Source organism: Myotis daubentonii, chromosome 11 (genome assembly GCF_963259705.1).
Source record: "Myotis daubentonii chromosome 11, mMyoDau2.1, whole genome shotgun sequence".
NCBI lineage: Eukaryota > Metazoa > Chordata > Mammalia > Chiroptera > Vespertilionidae > Myotis > Myotis daubentonii.
Genome location: NC_081850.1, coordinates 14,780,000 through 14,803,577, shown reverse-complemented (window position 1 = coordinate 14,803,577; position 23,578 = coordinate 14,780,000). Strand labels below are relative to the sequence as shown.

At 45.1% G+C, this 23,578-nt stretch overlaps 1 protein-coding gene across 2 annotated transcripts in view; it reads left to right on the top strand.

Moving 5' to 3' along the window:
• TEK (TEK receptor tyrosine kinase) overlaps window positions 1–23,578 on the top strand; it is a 111,056-nt gene that overhangs the window by 79,668 nt on the left and 7,810 nt on the right. The window contains exons 11-18 of one of the 2 annotated variants that reach the window (XM_059656515.1): window positions 72–206; window positions 4,745–5,032; window positions 10,428–10,727; window positions 12,683–12,834; window positions 14,349–14,559; window positions 16,240–16,350; window positions 18,920–19,110; window positions 19,631–19,744. In XM_059656515.1, coding sequence (XP_059512498.1) covers window positions 72–206; window positions 4,745–5,032; window positions 10,428–10,727; window positions 12,683–12,834; window positions 14,349–14,559; window positions 16,240–16,350; window positions 18,920–19,110; window positions 19,631–19,744 — 1,502 coding nt within the window. Of the gene's footprint in view, window positions 1–71; window positions 207–4,744; window positions 5,033–10,427; window positions 10,728–12,682; window positions 12,838–14,348; window positions 14,560–16,239; window positions 16,351–18,919; window positions 19,111–19,630; window positions 19,745–23,578 lie in introns of both variants that reach the window. The other variant, XM_059656514.1, reaches the window with a different exon arrangement.

Here is a 23,578-nt window from a genome sequence, read left to right as displayed (position 1 = left end):
GTCGCAACCTGCCAGGTTAGAGAACGTAAAAGGACGCCAACCTAAGTTTCCTGCACTTTCCCTCTCCTCAGTGACAAGTGAGATTGTTACACTCAACTCTTTGAAACCTCGGACAGAATACGAGCTCTGCGTGCAGCTGGTCCGGCGCGGAGAGGGCGGGGAAGGCCACCCTGGACCCGTGCGACGGTTCACCACCGCTTCCATCGGTCAGTCGGAGCGAACAGCGTCTGTGCACCAGCCGGGAAGGGGGGGGGGGGAAGGAGGAAGGAAGACCAGGAAGGGTGGTGGTGGGTGAGTGGGTGGGTGGAGGTGGAGGTGGAAGGAGTTCACTTTTGAATGGGTGGGAAAGTGACAGGAAGGGTAGCAACTCGGAGCCAAACCGGCCCTTTATTTGGGCTGCTCGCGGCTCTGTCCCCCTGGGGGAGGGGGCCGGTGGCAAGCCACGGGGCCCAGAAGGAAGCAGATGAGCCTTCAGGAAGGCGAGACCTCCCTCTGGAGTTGCCATGTACTTAGCAGCAGCTGAGCGGGGCCCTGGCTGCTGAGTCCTGCCAACGGTTTCCTGTTTCCATCTTCAGGGCCCCGGCCAGGCTCCTGCCACATACATGCTTCAGAAATCAAGTTTGCTTACTTTTGAGAAAAATTTTTAATTTTTTCAAAGTAATGCAGGCACACAGTTAAAACATCAAATAAAATGAAAGGCTTTTATCTAAAGAACAGCAGCCCCCACCCCCCACCCCCCACCTCCTGGTCCTGCTTCCGATGGGCAGCTGCTTTTACCTCCGGAAGCTGTTTCTTAGAGCCTACACCTCCGTGTTTCTAAATCAGTGGTTCTGACTCCCATCAGAATCACCCCTAGAGCTTGCGAACACTGATCTCTGGGCCCCACCCCAGAGTTTCCGATTCAAGGGTTTGCTCTTCTGGAAAGTGTGCAAGTGGTGCTGGTCCTGGGGCCACGCGATCTAAGTCAGGGGTGGGGAACGTCTGGCCCAGGGGCTGTAAGACCCGAGAAACCATTGGGTCTGGCCCTGCCGAGGCCTTAGGGGTGAGATAATTAAATGTTTGACCAAATATAGCGGGCTGATTTTTAAGCTGATAATTGTGCATGTCTCATGAATGATGTTATAAATATCCAAATGGCCGTTAACAGAAAAAAGGTTCCCCACCCCTGATAAGTAATTCATGCAGCAATATTTCTCTTTATTGTTGAGAGAAAGAGAAGGGGGGGGGGGAGAGATTTATTGTTCTCTTTATTTGTGCATTCATTGGTTGATTCTGGTATGTGCCCAGACTGGGGATCAAACCCACAACCTTGGTGCATCAGGAGGACACTCTAACCAACTGAGCTACTCAACCAGGGTGCAGTGTTTCTTGATTAACCAACGTTAATCACTACCTGTTGGCCTTATGTTGTGTTAATTGAAGCCCTTAAATGTGAGAGGTTTCCTTGAGGCTAACTGGGGTTCCAGCTTTCTGCTACCCAGGAGTCCTCCTCTGAAATGCTGGAGTGACCCCTTGAAAAGCTCTCTTTTCCAGTGGTCACGGTGCAGAACCATCTGTGCCTATCTCCTGGTCAGTGAAAAGTAGTCTCAGGGCGGTTAATAACTTGCCCATGGTGAGGTACCTGATGCAGTACCATACTGGATTTTCAGATCTACTGTTTTTGTTTCTCCAATTATTATTGTTGTTTTTACCTAGGAGCCCAAGGCACCATTTCTTTATCCCATTTGATAAAGTTGCCTACTTTTAGTCCATTTGCTAAAGGCAGGAGGATAGAGAGTGATTTAGTGAGAAACTAGGAGGAACTTGTAGTTCTCTTGCAGGGTTGTGCAGCCCTCACAGAGACCCCCCCGACTCCACACACCCCACCTCGTTTCCATTTGACCAGCAGCATCTTGAAAGAGCCAAACAGGACTCCAGAGCTCCTCTGGCGCTTTGGAGGAACATTGCACACATAAGACATGGTTTCCTGGGAACCCACCAGGCAGTGAACACAGGAAGATAACAGCAGAAACTCTTCAAGTTAGATGACAAAGGGATCTCTGTGATCAAAGGGCTCCCTGGCATATCCTCAGGTTGACATGACTCAGCCTTCGGAATATGTTCCAGCCAGGATGGATTCAGAGGTTTCTTGGAATATTTCAAAGTAGTTTTCAAGGGTAGGTGGGAAGGGAATTTTTGAAGGCTCTGTTCCCATCATTTGAATTTTGCTGATGCTTGTTTTTTAATTCATCTGGCAGCTGCACAATTTATGATTGTGTTGATGGATTGATGGAACACGTGGTACAGAGGACAAGTAGGGAGGGGTGAAGGGTAAGCCATGCTCCTGAAGGAAAGAAAAGGGGGAAATGGCCATTTAACGAGTTGCTCCTCTGTACCAGGCACAGGCTTAGAAGGTGTGCAGGTGTCTCCAAACATCAAGCTTCTGTCTGCTTGGTGATTGTAGGTCCGTCTAACCACTCTGGGGGGCTTATTTTGGAACTTAAGCTTTCAAGATGAGCAAAAGGAGTTGGCGTAATCTCCTCTCTCAATTTGCAGAGTTTGTAGAGAAAGGACCAGTAAGAATGTTAGCATGATATCAGGCAAGCTGCAGGCCCTGCTTGCTGTTTCTTTCTATCTGAGAGCAGCCAGAGCTGATGGTGAGAGCCATTCTCCCAGTGAAGGGAAACAGACTTTCCCTCTCACTTCTAACCAGCAGAGCAGTGTTTCTCAGCCTTTTACTTTTAATTTTTTAATTAGTGCCCCCCTAAGGAGATTTTAGATATTTTTTGTTCTTAGGAAAAATGGCTATTATGTCCCAATGTCTCCCCTGCCATAAATGTTTTTTTTTAAAAATATATCCTTATTGATTTCAGAGAGGAAGAGAGAGGGAGAGAGAGATAGAAACATCAATGATGAAAGAGAATCATTGATCAGCTACCTCCTGCAAGCTCCCTACTGGGGATGGAGCCTGCAACCCAGGCATGTGCCCTGAGTGGGAATTGAATTGTGACCTCCTGGTTCATAGGTTGACACTCAACCACCGAGCCACCTCGGCCGGGCCCTGCCATGAATTTTAATACAGTAAATCTGTTTGTAGTGTAATGTGGCCCTTCATAAACCATGGTAATATCTAAGATTTTATCACACCCTGAGAACCAGTTTTTGCCCCCTTCGGGACACTAATAAATACGTGAATTAGAGGATCTCTATTCTGTTCTGAAAATAATTTATATCGGAAACTTAAAAATCAGTTTAGTATTGTTAACTGAAAACACACAGATTCCTCTTCTTTCCACTGACACATGATAAGGCATTTTAAGAAGGAACGGGGTGGGGAGGAAGGGAGAGAAGGAAGTCATGATGATGGAGCATCTAGCGCATTCTAAGCATTTTCAATCCATCTTCTCATTTATTCCTCCTGAGTCTGGAAGATGGGTATTTTCATTTTGGGTTACATGAGAGGTTGTCAGTTTTCCCAAAGTCACAAGACTAAAGTGGCACGCTCTTGTCTCTTTGATTTCAAAACCCACGTTGTTTCCATTCTCTCGCCTCTCTGGTGGCCCAGGTTCTTGTGGGTAGTTATGGCTGGCAGCATGTGCCGGGAGCCCTTGCCTTTATGTGATCAGAGCAGGGCTAGCCTGGCCCTGCCACCACAGCTGCTATGTCTGAAATGCTCCGTGCTGAGAGGAAGTATAGTAATCCCCAAATTGCTTTCAAGTCTGTTGCTCAAAATGGTAAGAGAAATACCTACAAACCCACAAACTTGGCAAATCCACTGTTTTCATGCTTAGCAGTTTCCTTCCTATCTATCACCAATTGTAGACATGGCTTTTTCAAAGTTGCAATAGACTTTTTAAAAAATATATTTTATTGATTTTTTACAGAGAGGGAGAGGGATAGAGAGTTAGAAACATTGATGAGAGAGAAACATCGACCAGCTGTCTCCTGCACACCACCTACTGGGGATGTGCCTGCAACCAAGGTACATGCCCTTGACCGGAATCGAACCTGGGACCTTTCAGTCCGCAGGCCGACACTCTATCCACTGAGCCAAATCAGTTAGGGCACAGTGAGACTTTTTTCTCATGTATTATAAATATTTTTATTGGGTTTTCATACTTTTCCCAATTATCTACTTTAATCCATTGGATGGATATATCATAATTTATTAAAGCATTTTCCTGTTTTGAGCATGTAGGTTTCTTCTAATATTTTACTATTATAAATAATGTTATAATGAACATCTTCATGCACATAGGTTTCATCTTCCTTTGGATTCTTTTTTAAAATTTATTGATTTTCGGGGGGGGGGGGAGAGAGAGAGAGAGAGAGAGAGAGAGAGAGAGAGAGAGAGAGAGAGAGAGAGAGAGAGACATCAATTGGGTATATTGGGATGGTGCTCTGACCAACTGAGCTACCTGGCCAGGGCTAGATTATTTCTTTAGGGTAAATCCCTGGGAGTCGTTATTATAGGGCCAGAGTATGTGTAATTTCTAGGGCTCTTGAAAATATTCCCAAATTGTTCTCCAAATGGGTTATAGTCCTGTATTACAATTACCCAATCTACTATTAGAATTTTTTCAAGGTTTTCTATTTTGGTAGGAAAATAGTATTGCATGGCTGCTAGCTTGTGTTTATGTGGCAGCTTGTGAAATTGTAGTATATTATTCGAGGAGCCAAGGTTATTCTGTACAGCTGCCCCTTGGGCTGTTGGTAACCTGTATCCTATATAAAAATAATGATCTTTGTGGTTTCTTTCCCCCAGGTCTCCCTCCTCCAAGCGGCCTCAGTCTCCTACCGAAAAGTCAGACCACTCTAAATTTGACCTGGCAACCAATATCTCCAAACTCAGAAGATGACTTTTATGTGGAAGTTGAGAGGAGGTCTGTGCAGATGAATAGTGATCAGCAGAATATTAAAGTGCCAGGCAACTTGACGTTTGTGTTACTTAACAATCTGCACCCCAGGGAGCAGTACATAGTTCGAGCCAGAGTCAATACCAAGGCCCAGGGGGAATGGAGTGAAGACCTCACCGCTTGGACCCTTAGTGACAGTAAGTGACTCCTACTGCCCCAGTCGTCCTGATTGACTTTTTTAAAAATATATATATTTTTATTGATTTCAGGGAGGAAGGGAGAGGAAGAGAGAGATGAGGGAATCATTGATTGGCCACATCCTATATGCCCCACACTGGGGATTGAGCCCACAATCTGGGCATATGCCCTGACTGGAAATCAAACCATGACCTCCTGGTTCATAGGTCAATGCTCAACCACTGAGCAACACTGGCCTGGCCTGAATGACTTTTGACCACTTAGCAACCCTCACTTCCTGATGTTTCTTAGAAACCATAAAAGCCAGTTAGTTGTGAATGGAGGCTAATCAGTATCCTGAAACAAATAAGACAGCTCCATGTAAATGGATTTGCAGTAATTCAGGCAGGACTGTGCTAAAATTTACCTTTCCTTGGAATGGAATGATTTGTTGAATAAATTAATACCATGAATAAGGTTTTCTAAAGCTCATTAAATCTGCCATAGGACAGCTTTCAGGACCATCATGTATCTATATGTACATAGATGGTGATTAATTATAGATGGGTTTTCCCTAATCATAAAAGTTAAATAACTCTGCTTGACAAATATTCTTAACAGATAATTCTTAAGAGCTACTATATATATATATATATATATATATATATATATATATAATTTGAAAGTAAGAACATGACTTTTCTTTCAAAATATCCTGCAAATTAGGCTTTTCTTAATTTCAGATTGGTCATTTAAAATGAATTGCAACTTCTTGGGTTTCTTTCTGCATCATTAAGCAGAGAGTTCTGTTGTAATTCAGGGCTTTAGAACGATATCTGTGCATTGGAGGCCTTGAGCAGTCAGATATTTCTTGGCCACAGTAGCGACCACTTCAGTCAGGATGGGTGGTCCCTCGCCCACCCCCAGAGTCCGAGGCTCTCTCCTGCGCGGGCCTCTGTTTCCTCAGTAACAGGTCTGGCACCTGGCTCAGTGCTTCTCTTGTATCAGTGGTGTGGGCAGCTCAACGGTTTTGTCAGTGTTTAGGGAGTCTCCATAATTTTTTACAAATTCTGTGAAATTTAAAAATGACACAGCAGTGCAGAGAATAATACAACAATTACATCCCTACCACCCACAAGTAACAACTGCTAATATTTAGTCATGTTTGCTTTCAGCTTTTTTGTTGATTTGTGAAACTAATAACAAAAGACAGATATATCAAATCCCCTTTGACCATCATCCCTACTCTAATTCTATTCTCCTCTCCCCAGAGACAACAAGATTATGTGTTTGTTATGTACCTTCCCCTCAATGTTGTAGGATTTTAATACATTCTATACATCCATAACATACATAGGCCTACATATTATTCTTTATCTTGCTTTTTTGAATAAACATTATTTTATCTGTCCATGTTCATTTGCTTAGATCTGACTTATGCTTTTTTAACTTCTGCATAATAGTTTATATTAAAATTGGGCATTTTGGAGCCATTTAGATTTCCTCTTGTTTGATATATTTGTTGATATATCGACAACTTTGCACATGGGCTTGTTGTCTTCTTTTACTAATTTGTTAAAGTTGTTTATATAATTTGGATACTAATCTTGTTACATACATTGAAAATATAGTCTCCTAATCTATTTATGTTCACCTTGTTTGTGGTGTTTTTTACGCTACACACAATTTACATGTAAGCAGACCTGTCCATAGTTGCCTTTGTGGTTTGTACTTTTTGGTTTTGAAATTATTCCCTACACCAAGGTAAATATAGTCTCTATATTTTTTCCAGTAGTTGTAGTGTTGTTGTTTTTTTCACATTTAGGTCTTTATGATATAGGGATGTTATTTGGGGATAGAGTGTAAGTATTTTAATCTTTTAAATTCCAATCGTATTTATTCACATATGGCAAGCAGGTGGTCCCAATGCCATGTATTGAACAGTCCCACTAGTGACTTGTGATGCTTTCTGTATCTGACACCCAGTTCTCACACTGGTTTTGCTTCTGTTTCTGGGCACTCTGTTCTCTCTTCCGCTGACCTGTGTGTTTGTTCCTGTACCATTTCCACCTGTTTAAATTACTATGGATTTATTAAATGTTTTGATAATTGTAGGGTGAGTCATTATTTCCTTTTTCAACATTGTCTTAGATGTTCGTTCACTATTCTTTGTAAATTTCATCCTAGTTAGAATTATATACTATCAAATCACATTGTAATTATCGTATTTATAGAATGAAATAAAAACTAGCTAGTAATCACTGAAAGAGGACTTGCCTTGTGTGGAATTTGATAGGGGTGAGGGTAGGGATTATGCTGTTGCTGGAGATGCTGACATTGGCAGGGTAGGAGCCGGTCCCTACAGGGTCAGGAAATTAGGGCAAGGAGGATATGGATGAGAACGTTTCAGTCTTATCTGATATATTTGTTAATATGCTATGTTGTCATTGGCTGATGTTGCATGTAGGTTGTTCAGAAGCCAAATTAATGCTTCTAATTTAAAGTTTATGTTGGTACTCACCCTAGCAATTCCATCTGGACCGTATGAAAGGAGTGAAATGAATTAGATGTGGCATATGGCCCCACACATATGGGAAAAATAATAAATGTGTGTAATGTGTCCCTGTATATGTAGAGTATATCACTTAACACTTTCATGACTTTATGAGGAAATTAGAATAGGAATTATCATCACATTTAACAGACAGGGAATCTGACACTCAGAGGAGGGAAAGTAAGTGGACCAGGCTTCTACAGCTCAAAACTCAGGGCCTTTAGGATTCTCATGAACGTTTCTATGTTTTCTTTATTTACTTTGCTAAACCATGCTACTGATTTGTCTCTTTGGATGGGCAACCAACTGCTTCAAAGCAAGATTGGTTATTGGAGAATTTTCCTCAGCAACTTCTAAATTGTTCATAATCTGGTTAGCCTTTCCTAAAGTATCTTATTTTATTTTAAATTTTAAATTCGAGTTGGCATTAAACATTATATTAGTTTCAGGTGTATTGCATAGTGGTTAGACATTTACATGATTTATAGAGTGATCCCTCCTAATAAGTCTAGTACCCATCTGACACCATACATAATTATTACCAAATGTTGACTATACTAGTATTTCCTATGCTGTATTGTACATCCCCATAACTATTTTGTAATTATTGATTTGTACTTCTTAATCCCTTCACCTTTTTCACCCAATCTCCCCAACCTCCTCCCATCTGGCAACCATCAGTTTATTCTCTGTATCTATGATTCTGTTTCTATTTTTTTTTCATTTATTTTTTTCTTTAGATTCCACTTATAAGTGAAATTATAAATACTTATAAGTATTTATCCTGAAGTGTTTCAGAATCTACTTTAGAGTCACTGGGAAATCTGCTAAAATGTAGATTACTGGGCTCAGACTCACTGAATCTTAATCAGAGGTTCACTAAGTGAGCCCAAGCCTTCTCTCAGGCATCATGCAAATTTATTTATGACTTTTAATTGGCACCAAAATTATAGTCATTATTCTTCCAGCAGGTGTTTTCAAGGTACTGCTTCTTTTGGTGACAGACTTAGAATACCGCTGGTTTAAGAACTTGATTTTTTTTTTTTTTGAGGCACAACTAATACAAATACTAAATATGTGTTCATAGTAATCTGAAAATGTTAATATTCCTACTACTCTGTCATCCCTTGTGGGAGGAAGGTTATTTTACATTTTTGCAAAGATTTACAAAAAGCTTGGTACCGGATGCAAAGGAAGTTAAGACATATTGCTGATTAATTAATTGTGATTTTGAATAATTTACCACCTGTTAGACATAGAAAATGACAATCAGATTTGGAAGGCTCAAAATCTACCACCCAATTCTCATAAAATGCCACAGTTACTTAAGAGTATGACATGAGGAATCAACATCAGGGAGAGAGGAAATTTGGAAAGGATAAAATCTCTGAGGATACAAAATAGAAAAGATGTACATCAAGACACTTCTTGAAGGTTCTCGTTTGCTTATAAACCATAACTCTTATATGGAGTGAAATGGCCTGGCTCTATTACTTGCATACTAGGACCAGTATAGGTCCCTTATATTTTGAAGTCTCAGTTCTCTTGCTGCTAAAATTGGGATAATTAAAATCTCAGCACTGGTTACCTGTGCCGAGCCAGCTCAGCCAACGGTTCCACAAGCCTGAGCGAGGGTGGCGAAGGATGAAGAAAAGACAAAGAGAATAAGCTGGGCCTAGGTGATCTCCTGTGCCTGGCTGAGGCCACAGAGAGAGACCCAGAGGCAAGCTGAGCCTTCATTTTATAGCCAGAGGTAAACAAGGTAGTGGTCACCATAGTTACAATGTTCTTGTGAGCTTCACTTGTTTTGGCAGCACTTGCTGCACCTCCCACAGCCCACTAGCTACCTAGGAAGGATCTAGGGAGGGTCATAAGGTCAAGCCTAATTATGCTAAGAGGGCTGTGCCCTCTAAGCTGGGACTTGTTTGTGGCTTTGCCAACAGGTCAGTCCGAGGCTTAACCCTATAGCCGCGCCCTACAGTTACCTACCTGCCTGTGTGGTTTTAGGGTCGAGGGAGCGCCTGCACACGGAAGCACCTTGTAAACAGCCGAAGGCACAGTTAATATCAAGGGCAAGACCTTCTTTCCTTGCCTCAGAGAGTTTCAGGCTTCGAAGAGTCACAGAGTTCCCTTCTGGCCTGTGCTTGTCTTTGTCTGAAAGGAGCTGGAGTGGGCCTGCAGGAAGGACTCTGCATGTCATCTTCACATCTGGACAACCTCAGAGTCTCTCTCGCATCCTCCTAGGACCCTAATGGAACAGTCTATCTCTTTCCCCCACATCTCAATTGCAGTTTGTTTACAAAGTGCTTAATACATTGTCTTATGTGTACACTGACTTGCTGCTGCTCCCTAAATGCATTAGGGCAAGGACGGATCCTATGGGACAGTGGCTGGTTATAGACTATGGCATCAATCCTATTTCTTCTCCTTAATAGCTGTGTGACCTTCGCCAAGTCACTTAACCTCTCTGGGCCTCAACACTTATGGTAAGAATGTTGTGAAGATAAAATGAGTGACTATGTTGAAGAGCCTATATAAATGCCAGCTCTCGTAATCTTTCCGTTCTCCCCAGAATCAAGAACAGTATAATATAGATTTCTGGATTAACAGAATTTCCGAGGCCTTAATTTAGTGTAAGGACGATGAACATGCGATATATGTTTGGTTATTTTCCCATGTTGTGTTACTCCGTCAAATCTGCATGGTGTCCACTACCAATTGTTTGGACTTACCTTCTGAGAAAACACCTCTTAGCCATTCTCAGTTTATGAGCTGACATTAACTAACTCTCAAAACATAGTAATCTAAGAGATGGTATTTAAGTGAAATATTATTATTATTTTTATTTTTTAAATTTCTAGTTCTCCCTCCTCAACCCGAAAACATCAAGATTTCCAACATCACAGACTCTTCAGCCATGATTTCTTGGACAGTCGTGGACGGCTATTCTATTTCTTCTATTATCATCCGTTACAAGGTTCGGGGCAAGAATGAAGACCAGCACATCGATGTGAAGATCAAGAATGTCACCATCACCCGCTATCAGCTCAAGGGCCTGGAGCCCCAAACACCTTACCAGGTGGACATTTTTGCAGAGAACAACATAGGGTCAAGCAACCCAACCTCTTCGCATGAGCTGACAACTCTCTCCAAGTCTCAAGGTTGGTAGAGTGGATAGGATCGAGAATTATTTTGGAAGAGGATCAGAGAGCTCCACTGTCTTAAGCTATTTAGCCCATATTTGTGTCGTGGGGCATGATTCATTTGTCCTAATAGGCTTCCCTATCTCTAGATAGGTCCTTTAAGTGACAGTGCCCCCTGGGAAGACTCCCCTGCTGCTCCATTGCCTCTTATTAAACCTTAGACTGTATTAGCCTATCAGCATTCCGCATCTAGCAGCAGAAGCTCTGAGGAATGTGACCTTGAAGAAGACTGTAGAACCTGTTAGTGAAGGCAGAACTGTGAGGTGATGGCTGCGGGAGGCTCCGAGAACCACACTCCATTCTTTCTCAAAATGAACTGCTCTTTTAGCCTGGGTGACACTATGCCATTCTGAATTTTCTCCTACTTTTTGGATCAGGTTATTATGCCTACCCGTCTGCCACTAACCCTTCGCCCAGAGAGACTGAGCTCTTTGAGATCGAGAGATCCCTCAGAGTCCCAGGGGTTGTGACGGATAAAGCCTGTGAATGTAATTATGTGAACAAAGGGGGGGGGGGGGGGCGGAGGCACAGCGTGTGGACGCCTCCCCTTTGCAGTTTATCGGAAATCACACTTCCTAGTTCTCTGTATTTGTGACACGCGCAAAGAGACTGAGATAGAAGGAATGGTGATTGCTGAAAATTTAGCATTTGGAATAGAGTTTATTTTTACAGAAAATCTTATAGCACTAAACCCTTCTTGCTTTCTTCAGGGTTACTTAGGGCTTAAAAAATAAGATCAAACAGGCTGTGTTTTCAATGCTGATTCTCTGGAACATTTTTGAAATGTCAGAGGAATGATGAATCTATCAACTATAGAAAATTACAGTTTTCCGGTCACATCCTTAACAAATGCATAATTTTTATAGCTGCTTGTGTTTTAGTAAAATGCATACAAGCTATGCATAAAATACAAGCAGAAAAATTAAACAAGGCATAACAAACACCCCTCACCCCTCCATTCTGGACATTTCTTTACACACATGCACAGAGATAGAAGGAAAGTTATATGATTGCAAAAGAATCTTGTAAGAAGATGGGGCATGCTCTACATGCTATTTTTCAGAAAAATACATGGAATTTAATTTTGTTTGAATTTAAATAAGGGACAGAAGTGGCAGGATTAGACCTTAGTCTTTAATAGTTTATTTTGACTTGAGCCCTAAGTTTAATAGTTTTTCTCTTCCCTCCCTCCCTTGTTCCTTTCTTCCTCCTTTCCTTTCTTCTCCCATTGGTACCTTCAGGTTTTCTCCACCCACTTTTTAAAACAAGAAAAAAAATCACAACAAGGTATCTTATTACCGACTCTAAGCTCGTAGCATCTTGAAGCTTTTCCGAATGGGGGAGAATGTGCGGGGAGGTTAGTCCCTTTCCAAAGTCACGCATCTAGTCAGCCATTCTCACTGCTGTTTGACCATGCGCATCAGCTGGGCCTCCACTCGCAAGTAAAACTCGAACAAATGACGACTAATGATGAGTAGTACATTGCCATTTAAAAAACACTTTTGCACTTTTTTTTATAAGGATCTTAAGACAACCCCATGAATCAGACTCATCTCCACCGAGTTTCCGAAAATAAATGAGTAGCCCTAGGTCACATAGCACTTCGTTGGCTTAGAGCAGTGGTTCTCACCCTTCCTAGTGCCGCGACCCTTTAATACAGTTCCTCATGGTGTGGTGCCCCCCAATTTCATGGTTACAAATTGAACATAATGAAAGCATAGTGATGAATCACAAACACAGTATGTAATTATATATGTGTTTTCCGATGGTCTTAGGCGACCCCCGTGAAAGGGTCGTTCGACCCCCAGGTTGAGAACCGCTGCTTAGAGTCTCATTCCACCGCGACTCCTCCCCAGGTGGCTGGGCCGCTCTCTGTCTGCACTAACCCCGCTGCGTTCCTGTGTCCCCCACAGCGCCAGCGGAGCTCGGCGGCGGGAAGATGCTGCTCACCGCCATCCTGGGCTCGGCGGGCATGACCTGCCTCACGGTGCTCTTGGCCTTCCTTGTCATGCTGCAGCTGAAGAGGGCGACCGTCCAGAGGAGGATGGCCCAAGCCTTCCAAAACGTGGTAGTGTCTCCTTCCCACCAGCTCGCCAGCGCAGGGCCACACACGTGCAGACCCTTCACTTCACACACGTGCGCCAGGCACTTTTCTTGTACACGCATCCCTGAGGCGAGTCTCGCCTCCTCTTTGGCTTCCATTATTGAATGGGAGAGGATCGCACAACCATAGGGTTTCCTGTCCAAAAGGGGACAATTTTGAGAGCAAAAGAGGTTGCTCTTAATACTTAAGCAGGATACCAGGCCTAAGGCAGGACTGTCACCTTGCCAACATCAGATGTATGATCATCCGAGGGATAAGTCACCGGAGAGAGTAATGCAATATAAAGAACTGGACACCTTTGGTAAGGAAGGACCTGAGGGCAAGCAGACCTCAGTGTGACAGGTTTTCCCCACACTTTTCCACTTCCAGTTCCCATTTTCTACGTCAGGTATCTTCCTCAATCCCACCGCGCCTCATGTATGTAAGGATGATGTACACGTGTGCCTTTCTACTCCCGCGTACCCTTCGGTCTGCAGTCACAGTGCAGGCCCGTGGCACGGCCTCTCCTTCATCTAGAAATTTTGACCAGTAGTAGCGAAGGTCTACAAAGTCGCGCTTCACCAGCAGGCATGCGTTGGAGTCCTTTGGGATGCCACAGCCTGAGCGTCACTCTAGATTGTGGTTTGAGGCCCTGTAAGGTTAATTTGCACCCAACTTTGATGATTCTGTACATGACCCCTTGAGTGCAATGGCGCGTTCCCAGTGAGGTGTACCTTGCTGTGCTCATATCCCGAGATTCCACTCGGTGGGGGACAGAGGAGCTGCGTGATCCGACTCGGAGTCGCTCAACTCAGGCTGTCACTGGGGAGGCAGGACCAGCAAGGGGGATGGCGCTGCTGGAGCATCACGACGCCGTGAGCAACTACTGAAACTCGGAGAAAAGGAGCCCTGTGTTGGGCTTTGCTCTCGGCCTCAGTCACCCTGCAGCCAGTCTGCTCCACCGTGGGCCTGGGAGATTCTAAGCTTTAAGACAAATGGGAGAGAGGAAGGGAGGGATGAAGGGAGGGAGGACCCAGAATGGACCAAGGTGATGCTAGGAAGGCTCTCCATGTCCTGTGACTGCCCCAGAGAGAATCTTTGAGTTGTTTTCCAAGTCAGGACTGAGCACTTGCTCATCCCACAGCAGAGTGTAATGAGTGTACCTACTCAGGTGTTGATAGCTCGGGGATGTGCCATGCCATGGCAGACAGACTGTTACTCGGCTTCCCTCGCTCTGTGCAGACATGGTTAATCAGCTGTCGCATGCTTCCGTGCAGGCATTGCTAATCGGCTGTGGCATGCTTCCCCACCGAGGCCTGGAGTTGTGCCCAGGCTGCTCTGTGGACAGCCAGCTCACCAAAATGGGTTTGTTAGGTAACACCCATTTCCACCTCCATTCTAGCATCAGATTTCTTTGTTTACCTGGTGTGGCTACAACCTTAGAATTATTTTTAAAAAAACCCTGACATGACACCATGAAAACAATATCTTTCCAGAGGGAAGAGCCAGCTGTGCAGTTCAACTCAGGAACCCTGGCCCTGAACAGGAAGGCCAAGAACAACCCGGACCCCACCATTTACCCAGTGCTCGACTGGAATGACATCAAGTTTCAAGATGTGATCGGGGAGGGGAACTTTGGCCAGGTTCTCAAGGCGCGGATCAAGAAGGACGGGTTGCGGATGGACGCTGCCATCAAGAGGATGAAAGGTCAGTGCGTGGCCAGGTCGAGTCAGCACTTCAGCAGGGTGGGGAGAAAGCTGGGCTTCCTGTCGCAGCTTCCCTCTGTGGTCTTGCATTCTTTAAGCAAAACATTGGCACCATGTCAGGGGCAGCTGTTCCGAGCAACTGGAGGTGAGGTTTCCTTTGAGGTCAGCCCGTGATAGGGTCAGGATGTAAACGTGAAGATGAGCTATTTAAACACACTGTCTTGGTTCCTTGGGCCATGAGAGCACATGCCCGGGTTGTGGGCTCGGTCTCTAGTGAGGGGCATGCAGGAGGCAGCCGATCAGTGATTCCCTCCTATCATTGATGTTTCTATGTCTCTCTCCCTCTTCCTTCCTCTCTAAAAATCAATAAAAATATATTTTAAAAAAAGAAAACAAAACCAAATATGCAAAATATTAACTATGCTTACAGAAAGTAATGTTTCAGTGCACATGTGCGTGCGCGCGCGCACACACACACACGCACACACACACACACACACACACACCTACACCTGCTTAGCAGCCTGGAATCCCTTTTTTGTTTTGCTGCCTTAGTCACAGGGAGTTTGGGGAGCAGTAAGGATAGTGAGGGAGAGAGGGTACAGGACCTTGTAAAATCAGTTTTGTTGGGGTCTGACCTGAGCCTAACTGTCTACGTCATGCCCGTGTGAAGAGGTGAAATAGCTTAATAGCCCCAGGATGTGCAATTTCTGCAGGGAGGTGACACGTCCAAACGGGGGACACCCTCCCTATAAAGAATGTCACATCTGAAATGCTCCCAAGGCACCGGCCCACGGGCTGCTGTGGTGTATGTGGACAGGGATCGCCTGCTCGTTAGTCTCACAGGATCCTTAGCCCAAACGACACAAGGCCGTCATTTTCATGCACACAGACACCAGCACCCTGCTCTTTCTCTAAACGCACTGACCGCACACTGTCACCGACTCGAGGCTGATCTGCTTGGGCATCGATCCATGGGCCTTCCGCCCAGCCTGCTGGTGCCTGGTGATGCCCCCTCTGCTCCAGGTGCCAGTGGAGAGACAGGGCGACAAGAGATGAATGGAAGTCAGCTTCTATCCTACCAAGCAGCTTCTATCAAAAAGTCATTGGGATTTGAGTTTTTGCGCAGGTCTGGCTTGTGGAAAAGCAGTTAAAATCATGAGCAAAGTGAAGTGTGTGCGTTATTGGTGACGTTTCAATGAAACGTGGCCCTATGCCTCCCTCGGCACGTCTGCCTCGGGGTGGAGCTGGAGCTGGAAGAGCTGGAGTCCAGAAGTGGAGGCAACTCCATCCCCGCTGAGGCCTCTCCCTGGGCATCTGACAGCAAATAACGAACAAGAACATGTTAGTGCAGTGAGTCTCAACCAGAGCTGATGTTCCCCCTGGGAGGCAGTTGGCAATGCCTGGGTACATTTTTGGTTGGGATACTGGTATCTAGTGAGTAGAGGCTAGACATGCTGCGAGACATCCTACTATGCGCGGGACAGCGCCTACAACACCAGTACCAGCCCCAAGTGTCAGCAGCGACACTACTCTTCCTTCGCACCATCTCTGATTTCTCCGCGGTTTTCTACATCTATTGGTGGCCGAGTGCGCTCGAGGGCCGCAGGGAGGAGGAGGGGCCAGTTGTTTCTGAAGAGGAATGACGGACAGGGACCCTAACTCTTGACCTCCTTCCCAGAATATGCCTCCAAAGATGACCACAGGGACTTCGCGGGAGAACTGGAGGTCCTCTGTAAACTGGGACACCACCCGAACATCATCAATCTCCTGGGAGCGTGTGAACATCGTGGTGAGATGCTCTTTCCTGTCTTTCCTGACAGGCTTTTTTTTTTTTTTTTTTTAAACAGGCAAATTCCACATTGGAATTAGGAAAGAGAATAACCTTAAGTTACAGTTTCAATCTGAATGACTAGCCCTTTTTTAGACTGGGCCGAGGTTTGGCATCTCTTTGGAGGTAGGAGCGAAGGCGGGGTCATTTGCCCTCTGGTGTGGTTCAGTCTTTTCCACCCAAAGGCATCCCTGGCTCCCACACGCCCTGTGCTCTCTCATCCAGAAGTTTGCTCAGCTATCTCTGCCGCAGCTCTCAGTCCTAGGCAGAGCGAAGGCCTTGGTTCTGGTTAACTATCTTCTCATTTCCTACCAATCCCATGCAGCTGAGGTTCTGGATGTCAAACCCATGAATGCCAACAATCTGTACTATGTAAGCATTTGATAATACTTAGGGCAAATAATCATCATAATAATGAGCTTTATTATTTTCTCAACTTGTACAATTTCCTGTACAATGACATCAGAGCTTGACAACTACCCTATGTTGCACATACTCTTCAAGTTCAACCTACATTATTGATTCATGTATTTACTGAGCGCTTCTGTCGAGTATGTCATATATTAGTAATTTAAATGTTTATTGAGAGACACCTCTGCATGCCACCTGGGTTGGTGGTTCGGAATCTATGCTTACACTCAGTTTCTCGTGGAAAAGTTTTCTCCTACAAAAAAGCTCCACAGAGTAATTATTTACAAAGTTGACAACCTCTTGTTGACTTTGCAGCACAAAACCAACAATGGAAAAGAGACTATTTCCTTTTCCTCAATTTATTAAACTAAAAATACTGGTGAGGCAGACAATACATCACTCTGCAATCTAATAGGGTGTCATTCTGAAAGTCAGAGCATGTCCCTTACGTTAGAGAATGGAGTAATGACATTTATTTTTGAGCCACTTCCTGAAAACAGTCATCAGCATGGGCAACAGTAAATGAAAGTTAAAAAAAAAATAACCAACAACAGAAAAATATATCTTTTTCAATTTTGCTCTGTTGTCACATTACGACAAGGGTGGGGAATGTCCGGCCCTCGGGCCGTATAAGGCCCACGGAATCATTTGGTCTGGCCCTGCCAAGGCATTGAGGGTGAATTAATTAAATGTTTGACCAAATGCAGCAGGCTAATTTTTAAATAGATAATTTCGTATGGTCCGTGAATGATGTTATAAATATGCAAATGGCCCTTGGCAGAAAAAAGGTTCCTCCCCCCTGCATTAGGGTGTAATTGATTGGTTCTTAAGGTTTATATTTCAGTAAAGAAGTGAGAAAGCATATTCATACCAGGAACTATGTATACCTTTCCTTACAGTCAACAGGATTCAGTGCTAGAAAATTTTTTTATTTTGGCCAGAAATTTAATTTCTTAGAATACCTTTTAAGTTCAAAATCATTCCACATTTTAAATTTAGTTATATCAAAGATATTAGCCCTAAAAAGATAGTAAAACCACTCTATTTTTCACTGGCTCTGAAGATCAATGTTTTATCAAAAAATATTGTTTTTTATTAAAAGAAAAATAACCAATTAAATAAAAAATAAGACAATGGACCATAATGTGTTCTAAAAACCATTGTTTTATTTCTGTTTTCTTCTGGTCTCTTCAAGCAAAATGCAACCTCTGACACTGGGCTCTGCGGCCCGGTGTCTGGCAGTAAGGGGACTTGGTGTGGGTTTTAAGCAGGAGCAGAAGGTTGGGGAGAGTAAGCTACTAGCTGTGGGTGCTTCTGCTGTGGATATTTAATCACTGTTTGATTGTCTTTATTTGTTTTTCTAAATAACCTCAAGAGTAGTAGAGACACACTGAAATAGCATGGCTGGCTCATATTAGGTTCTCAACCAGTATTGAATAAAAAAATAAAAGATGAAGTGGCCCTAGCCGGTTTGGCTCAGTGGATAGAGTGTTGGCCTGCAAACTGAAGAGTTCCAGGTTTGATTCCAGTCAAGGCACGTACCTCAGTTGCAGGCTCAACCCCCATCCCTGGTTGGGGTGTGTGGGGAAGACAACCAATAGATGTGAATGTCTCACATTTCTCTCTCTCTCTCTCTCTCTCCATCCCTCCCTCCCTCCCTCCCTTCCTCCCCCACTCCCCACCTTTACCCCTCTCATTCTCTCTAATAAAAAAAATCAATGAAAAAATATCCTTGGGTGAGGATTGACAAAAAATAAACAAAAAAAGATGATGTGGACTGGCTGCCTTACATGCCCTGGAAACAAATGCTTTGATTTCCTGAGACTGTTACTACTGAGTAGGTGGAAGCGTTCAGGAAGCTGCCATGTTAGTCCTCGTTTGGTGGGAAAGTGGAGGGGCGGGAAGAGGGGCACCTTGGTCTCCTAGGCACTCTTCACGTATGGCAGGAGGTATCGCTTCTCGTCCTGCTGTCCCAGCAGTACTGAGGTTGGTCCCACTAGATATGTTACTTGTAGATGACAAGTTTCAGAAGCAACTTCCGAGGGCCATAGCACATCTCAGAAATTTCGAGCTTTTTAGGCCCCCTGGTAATGGACTTCCCTTCTCCCTTTCCCCACAGGCTACCTGTACCTGGCCATCGAGTATGCCCCCCACGGCAACCTCCTGGACTTCCTGCGCAAGAGCCGCGTGCTGGAGACTGACCCGGCCTTCGCCATCGCCAACAGCACCGCCTCCACGCTGTCCTCCCAGCAGCTGCTCCACTTCGCCGCAGATGTGGCCCGGGGCATGGACTACTTGAGCCAAAAACAGGTTTGTCACGAGGAACCTTGCTTGGGATATCTTTCCTTGGAAATGCCCTCTAGAATCAGTTTAAATTTATACATTTTTCCCCAGTCAACCTCTCTTCTCTAACTCCTCTTACAATCTCCCTAATTTTAGTCTCCTTGTTAATATTCCATCTATTTATTTATAGCACGGGCAATATATTTATCTAGTGAATATCACCATATGTATTCGGTGAAGTTCCTTAACCCGTCTTAGCCCAAATAATGCTCATAGCAGAGGGCTTACATGGCAACAGGGAGATTTAATGACCTGGTTCCCCCCCCCCCCCCCCAAAATACGTCTCCCAAGATTTGGTGGAATCCACTGAGGGCTTTAGGGAGCAACTTCAAGGGAACTGGATTCTGGTGACATTTAAAAACCCATTTTCATCCTAACCTCTCATCGCTAGTTCCCAAAGTGCTGGCCCCCAGGGCATGGTACTAACAACATGACTTGAAAAAGCAAAGATGATGCTGGAAATACATGACGTTTTTTGAAATTTCAGTTTATCCACAGGGATCTGGCTGCCAGGAACATCTTAGTTGGTGAAAACTATGTAGCCAAAATAGCCGATTTTGGATTGTCCCGAGGTCAAGAAGTTTATGTGAAAAAGACGATGGTGAGTTCCAAACAGACTCACTAACGCCCTTCCCAAGGCGCCTTCCCACCCTGACGTTGCTGCTCTAAGACCACTGCTCTGCGGTGACAGAGGCGTTTACTGTGGACCCAGGAGATACGCCCCTGGCCCCGCAAACATCCTTTCTAAGATTTGATTCCTAACATCACTGGAGGATCCAAACTACCAGCAAAAAAGCCACTAGCACAGATGGCTGGGCCCTCACTCACATGAGCCTCACGGTGTAGGGCTCAGCTCTGGATCCGGCCAGACCCTGTTCGAGGAGCTCCCATAATCTTCTTCCACGCACAGCAAACATGAGAGGGGCAAAAAAGACACTGAGCATATTTTCCAAATATAAGGAAGGTCAATTAACGAGGTTCCTAAATCACACAGAGCCCCCGGGAGAAACTCAGGACTTCCAAAGGCCCACAGATTCCCCTCTTTGCAAAAAGTTCCCCACACCCCCTTCAAACCCAAATCAATCAAATCCATGTTCACCTAATCAGCCGTGGTTGGCAAACCGCGGCTCTCAAGCCACATGTGGCTCTTTGGCCCCTTGAGTATGGCTCTTCCACAAAATACCTTGTGCAGGCGTGCATGTACAGTGCAATTGAAACTTCGTGGACCATGCGCAGAAGTATTTTGTGGAAGAGCCACACTCAAGGGGCCAAAGAGCCGCATGTGGCTCGCGAGCCGCAGTTTGCCGAGCTGCAGCTTGACGACCACTGACCTAATGAGACACATTCTCTCAAACAGTAATAATTATCTTGTGTCCGATCCCGGGAAAACCTAACCACAGTGTTAGCAGAAGTGAGAAGTTGGACCTCATTCTGCTTTTGTTGCCCACCCTGGAATCAGAAAGCCCTGGAAATGCCACATCCCTGGGTATTCGTACTGTGCCAGTGTTTTCGGTGAGGGGGTTTTTGACCCCCATCTCACCCCCCAGGATAGAAATCAGGGTAGAAGGAGAAAGATTCAAAGGGGGTTTACTGAAACAAGGTGGGGGAAAGTAGAAAGGGAGCTTACGCATCAAGGGAGCACCCGCTGATGAAGAATATGGCTCCCCGGCTGCTGAGGGCCTGGCTTAGGGCTGGGCTCTCCATGAAGGCCTGTGGAGATTTCTTTGTTCTCCAGATAAGCCCCCTCCTGTGGCTGGCCCTGACTGGCACAGGGGCAGACACACTGGCTTGGGGAGTGCCTGAAGAGAATCTTGAATCTTAGCTGGGAGAGGCTCAGAAAGTAACTGAAGAGCATTCTGCTGTCTTCAGGGAGGCTCAGCAGTCTCCCCAGCAGCATGCCACCACCCCTGCTTCCCCTGAGGCTGGGCTGCAGGGCTCAGGGTGACAGTTCCTGTTGTCCTTGCATGTGCTTGCGGGGTCACTCAGTGGCTAGCTCTCCCTTTTCCAGGCCTGATGAGCACTGCCTGGGCTTGGCGCTCCTGGGACGGCTCCAGTTTTCCTGTGATACAGAGGCTGTTTGTACTTTGGGGCTCCCCAGTTGCCTCCACCAGGCTCAGGTTTCAGAGTTTATCCTCCAACGCAGGCTTCCTTTCTTTTCAATGCGCTTATTTTAGTGGCTGACAAGATAACACAGAAACAAGATTCAAGAATGCTTTGAAAAGGAAATGGCCTGTAGTTCACCACCGTGACACTTTTTTTCTATTTTTTACTTATTGCCTCCCACAAGCATCCATGTTTTCACAGTTACAGTCACAGTGAACGGAGCCACTTCGGACCTTTCCACTCCCTTTCTTGTTCGGGGTTTGAAGTGGGGTCCCTTAGAGACACCACCCAACCTGTCACCTTCTGAAGCCACAGGTGCCTCCCTGAGGGGTAGCTCCCTAAGCTTTTCAGAATTTGTCCCTCTCAAAGCAGATGTTTCTCTGCTGGGCTTGTCTCTAAGGTAGCAGGACCCACCACCCACTGCTCCACTTTCCCCCTCCCCATCCTGTGCCACTTGGAAGTCTCCGTCTCCCTCACAGAATCCCTTTCCTCACTTTGCTCCTGCATTTGGGTGCCGTGGTCCCTAGATGAGGGGTGGAGGGATGAGTACAAGTTATCCCACAACCTACTCACTTTATTTGGATGCTCTCAGATGTCCCAGGCGATTGCTGGTTTGCTTGGCATTTCTTAAAAAGCGAGGATTTGTGTAGTCTTGGGGGGGGGGGGGGTTAGAGGAATTCTTAAAGGAACAGAGCACTTTTGGGGGCTTAACTCTATTTCCTAATGGCAGGGCAGTGTTCCCTGGTGGCATGGGGTCTGTGGAGGAAGGAAGCAGCCGAAAGGAGAAGGGATTGGAGAGGCTGGCAAGGTCCTTGCAAGAAGGGTGCAATGTAGAAAGACACCACTGGAGGGCAGAGTGGCTACTTTCTCTGGCCCATTTAGGTCAGATTTTCAACTTGCACTTTAGAACCAGCTGGGGAGCTTTTTAAAAATACAGATGCGGAACCCTGCTGCTTAGATATGCTGACTTAGTTGTTCTGCATCAGTGTGTGTGTGTGTGTGTGTGTGTGTGTGGGTGTGTGTTTAAAAAAATCCCAGGTAATTCTCATATAGGAAGTGTTGCCAACTAATGTACTAAGTGACATGGGTTTTATTTTCATTGATTAACATATGCTTTCCCTCATAATCGATTTTTTTTTTACTACAATGTTTTGTGCTTTGTGTTAAGTTTGGAGGCAAAATAAGTCATACACAGTCTCCACCTTCAAAGAGCTCACAGGTAAACACATAATGAACAACTGTTATCATTAACACATGCCGAGGGGCAGGAAAGCACATGCCATGGGAACACAGAGGACTCACAGCCAGGTGAGCCTATAGAAAATCATGGAAGGCTTCCTGGAGGAGGCTGAGTGTTGCAGTGGCTATTAGGTAGATAGCAGAGATGTGAGAATGGATTCGATGATCTGGAGGTGCAGGATGTCTAAAAGCCTAGAGGCAAAGGGAAGTGTGAGGCATTTTGGATTAGGTAATTCATTATGGCTGGAGTGTCGTGCTGAAAAGAGAGTTAAAAATTCAAGGTTTGCCGAAACCGGTTGGGCTCAGTGGATAGAGCATCGGCCTGCGGACTGAAAGGTCCCAGGTTCGATTCCGGTCATGGGTTGCGGGCACATCCCCAGTGGGGAGTGTGCAGGAGGCAGCTGGTCGATGTTTCTCTCTCATCAATGTTTCTAACTCTCTATCTCTCTCCTTTCCTCTCTGTAAAAACTCAATAAAAAAAAAAAATTCAAGGTTGGAAGAGGAAGAAGGGATAAGGTCTTCTTGAAAAACCTTGAATTCCAGCTAAGGATTCGGGATTCAACTAAGGATTTGGGATGTTGGGACAATAGGGACATGGAGAAATTTTAAGGAAAGGAACCACGTGGCTGTTATTTGCCATTTAGAGTAACACTCTGCTTGTGGTGTGGAGAACAGGCCCTTAGGGAGAGGATGGTGCCATCTGGTAAAAGGTGACGGTAGCCTGACCCTTGGTGATAGCAGTGGGGACAGATAGCTGTGGACAGATCTGAAACAGGTGAAAAAATGAAAAGTGCACAAGGAAATTAGTAATTAGGAGGTATGAGGTCAGAAGCCACCAGGGAAGAGAAAGCAAAGACAGAACAGAAAATATAGGAACTGTTTCCAGTCCTTAGTTTTGCTGGGGGGAGAGAACTAGACTAGCAGGTAGGGATGTGGGTGGGGTGGGTGTACTATGAAGAGAGGTGGGAATGTTGAGAGTACTGAAGATGTAGATGCGACAAAGGACACTTCCATACCTGAGCCTCAAAGTATGAAATTCCTATCCAGGATTTATGAGCAGAAAGAGCTTCACAAAGACCTGGGAGAGAACTGA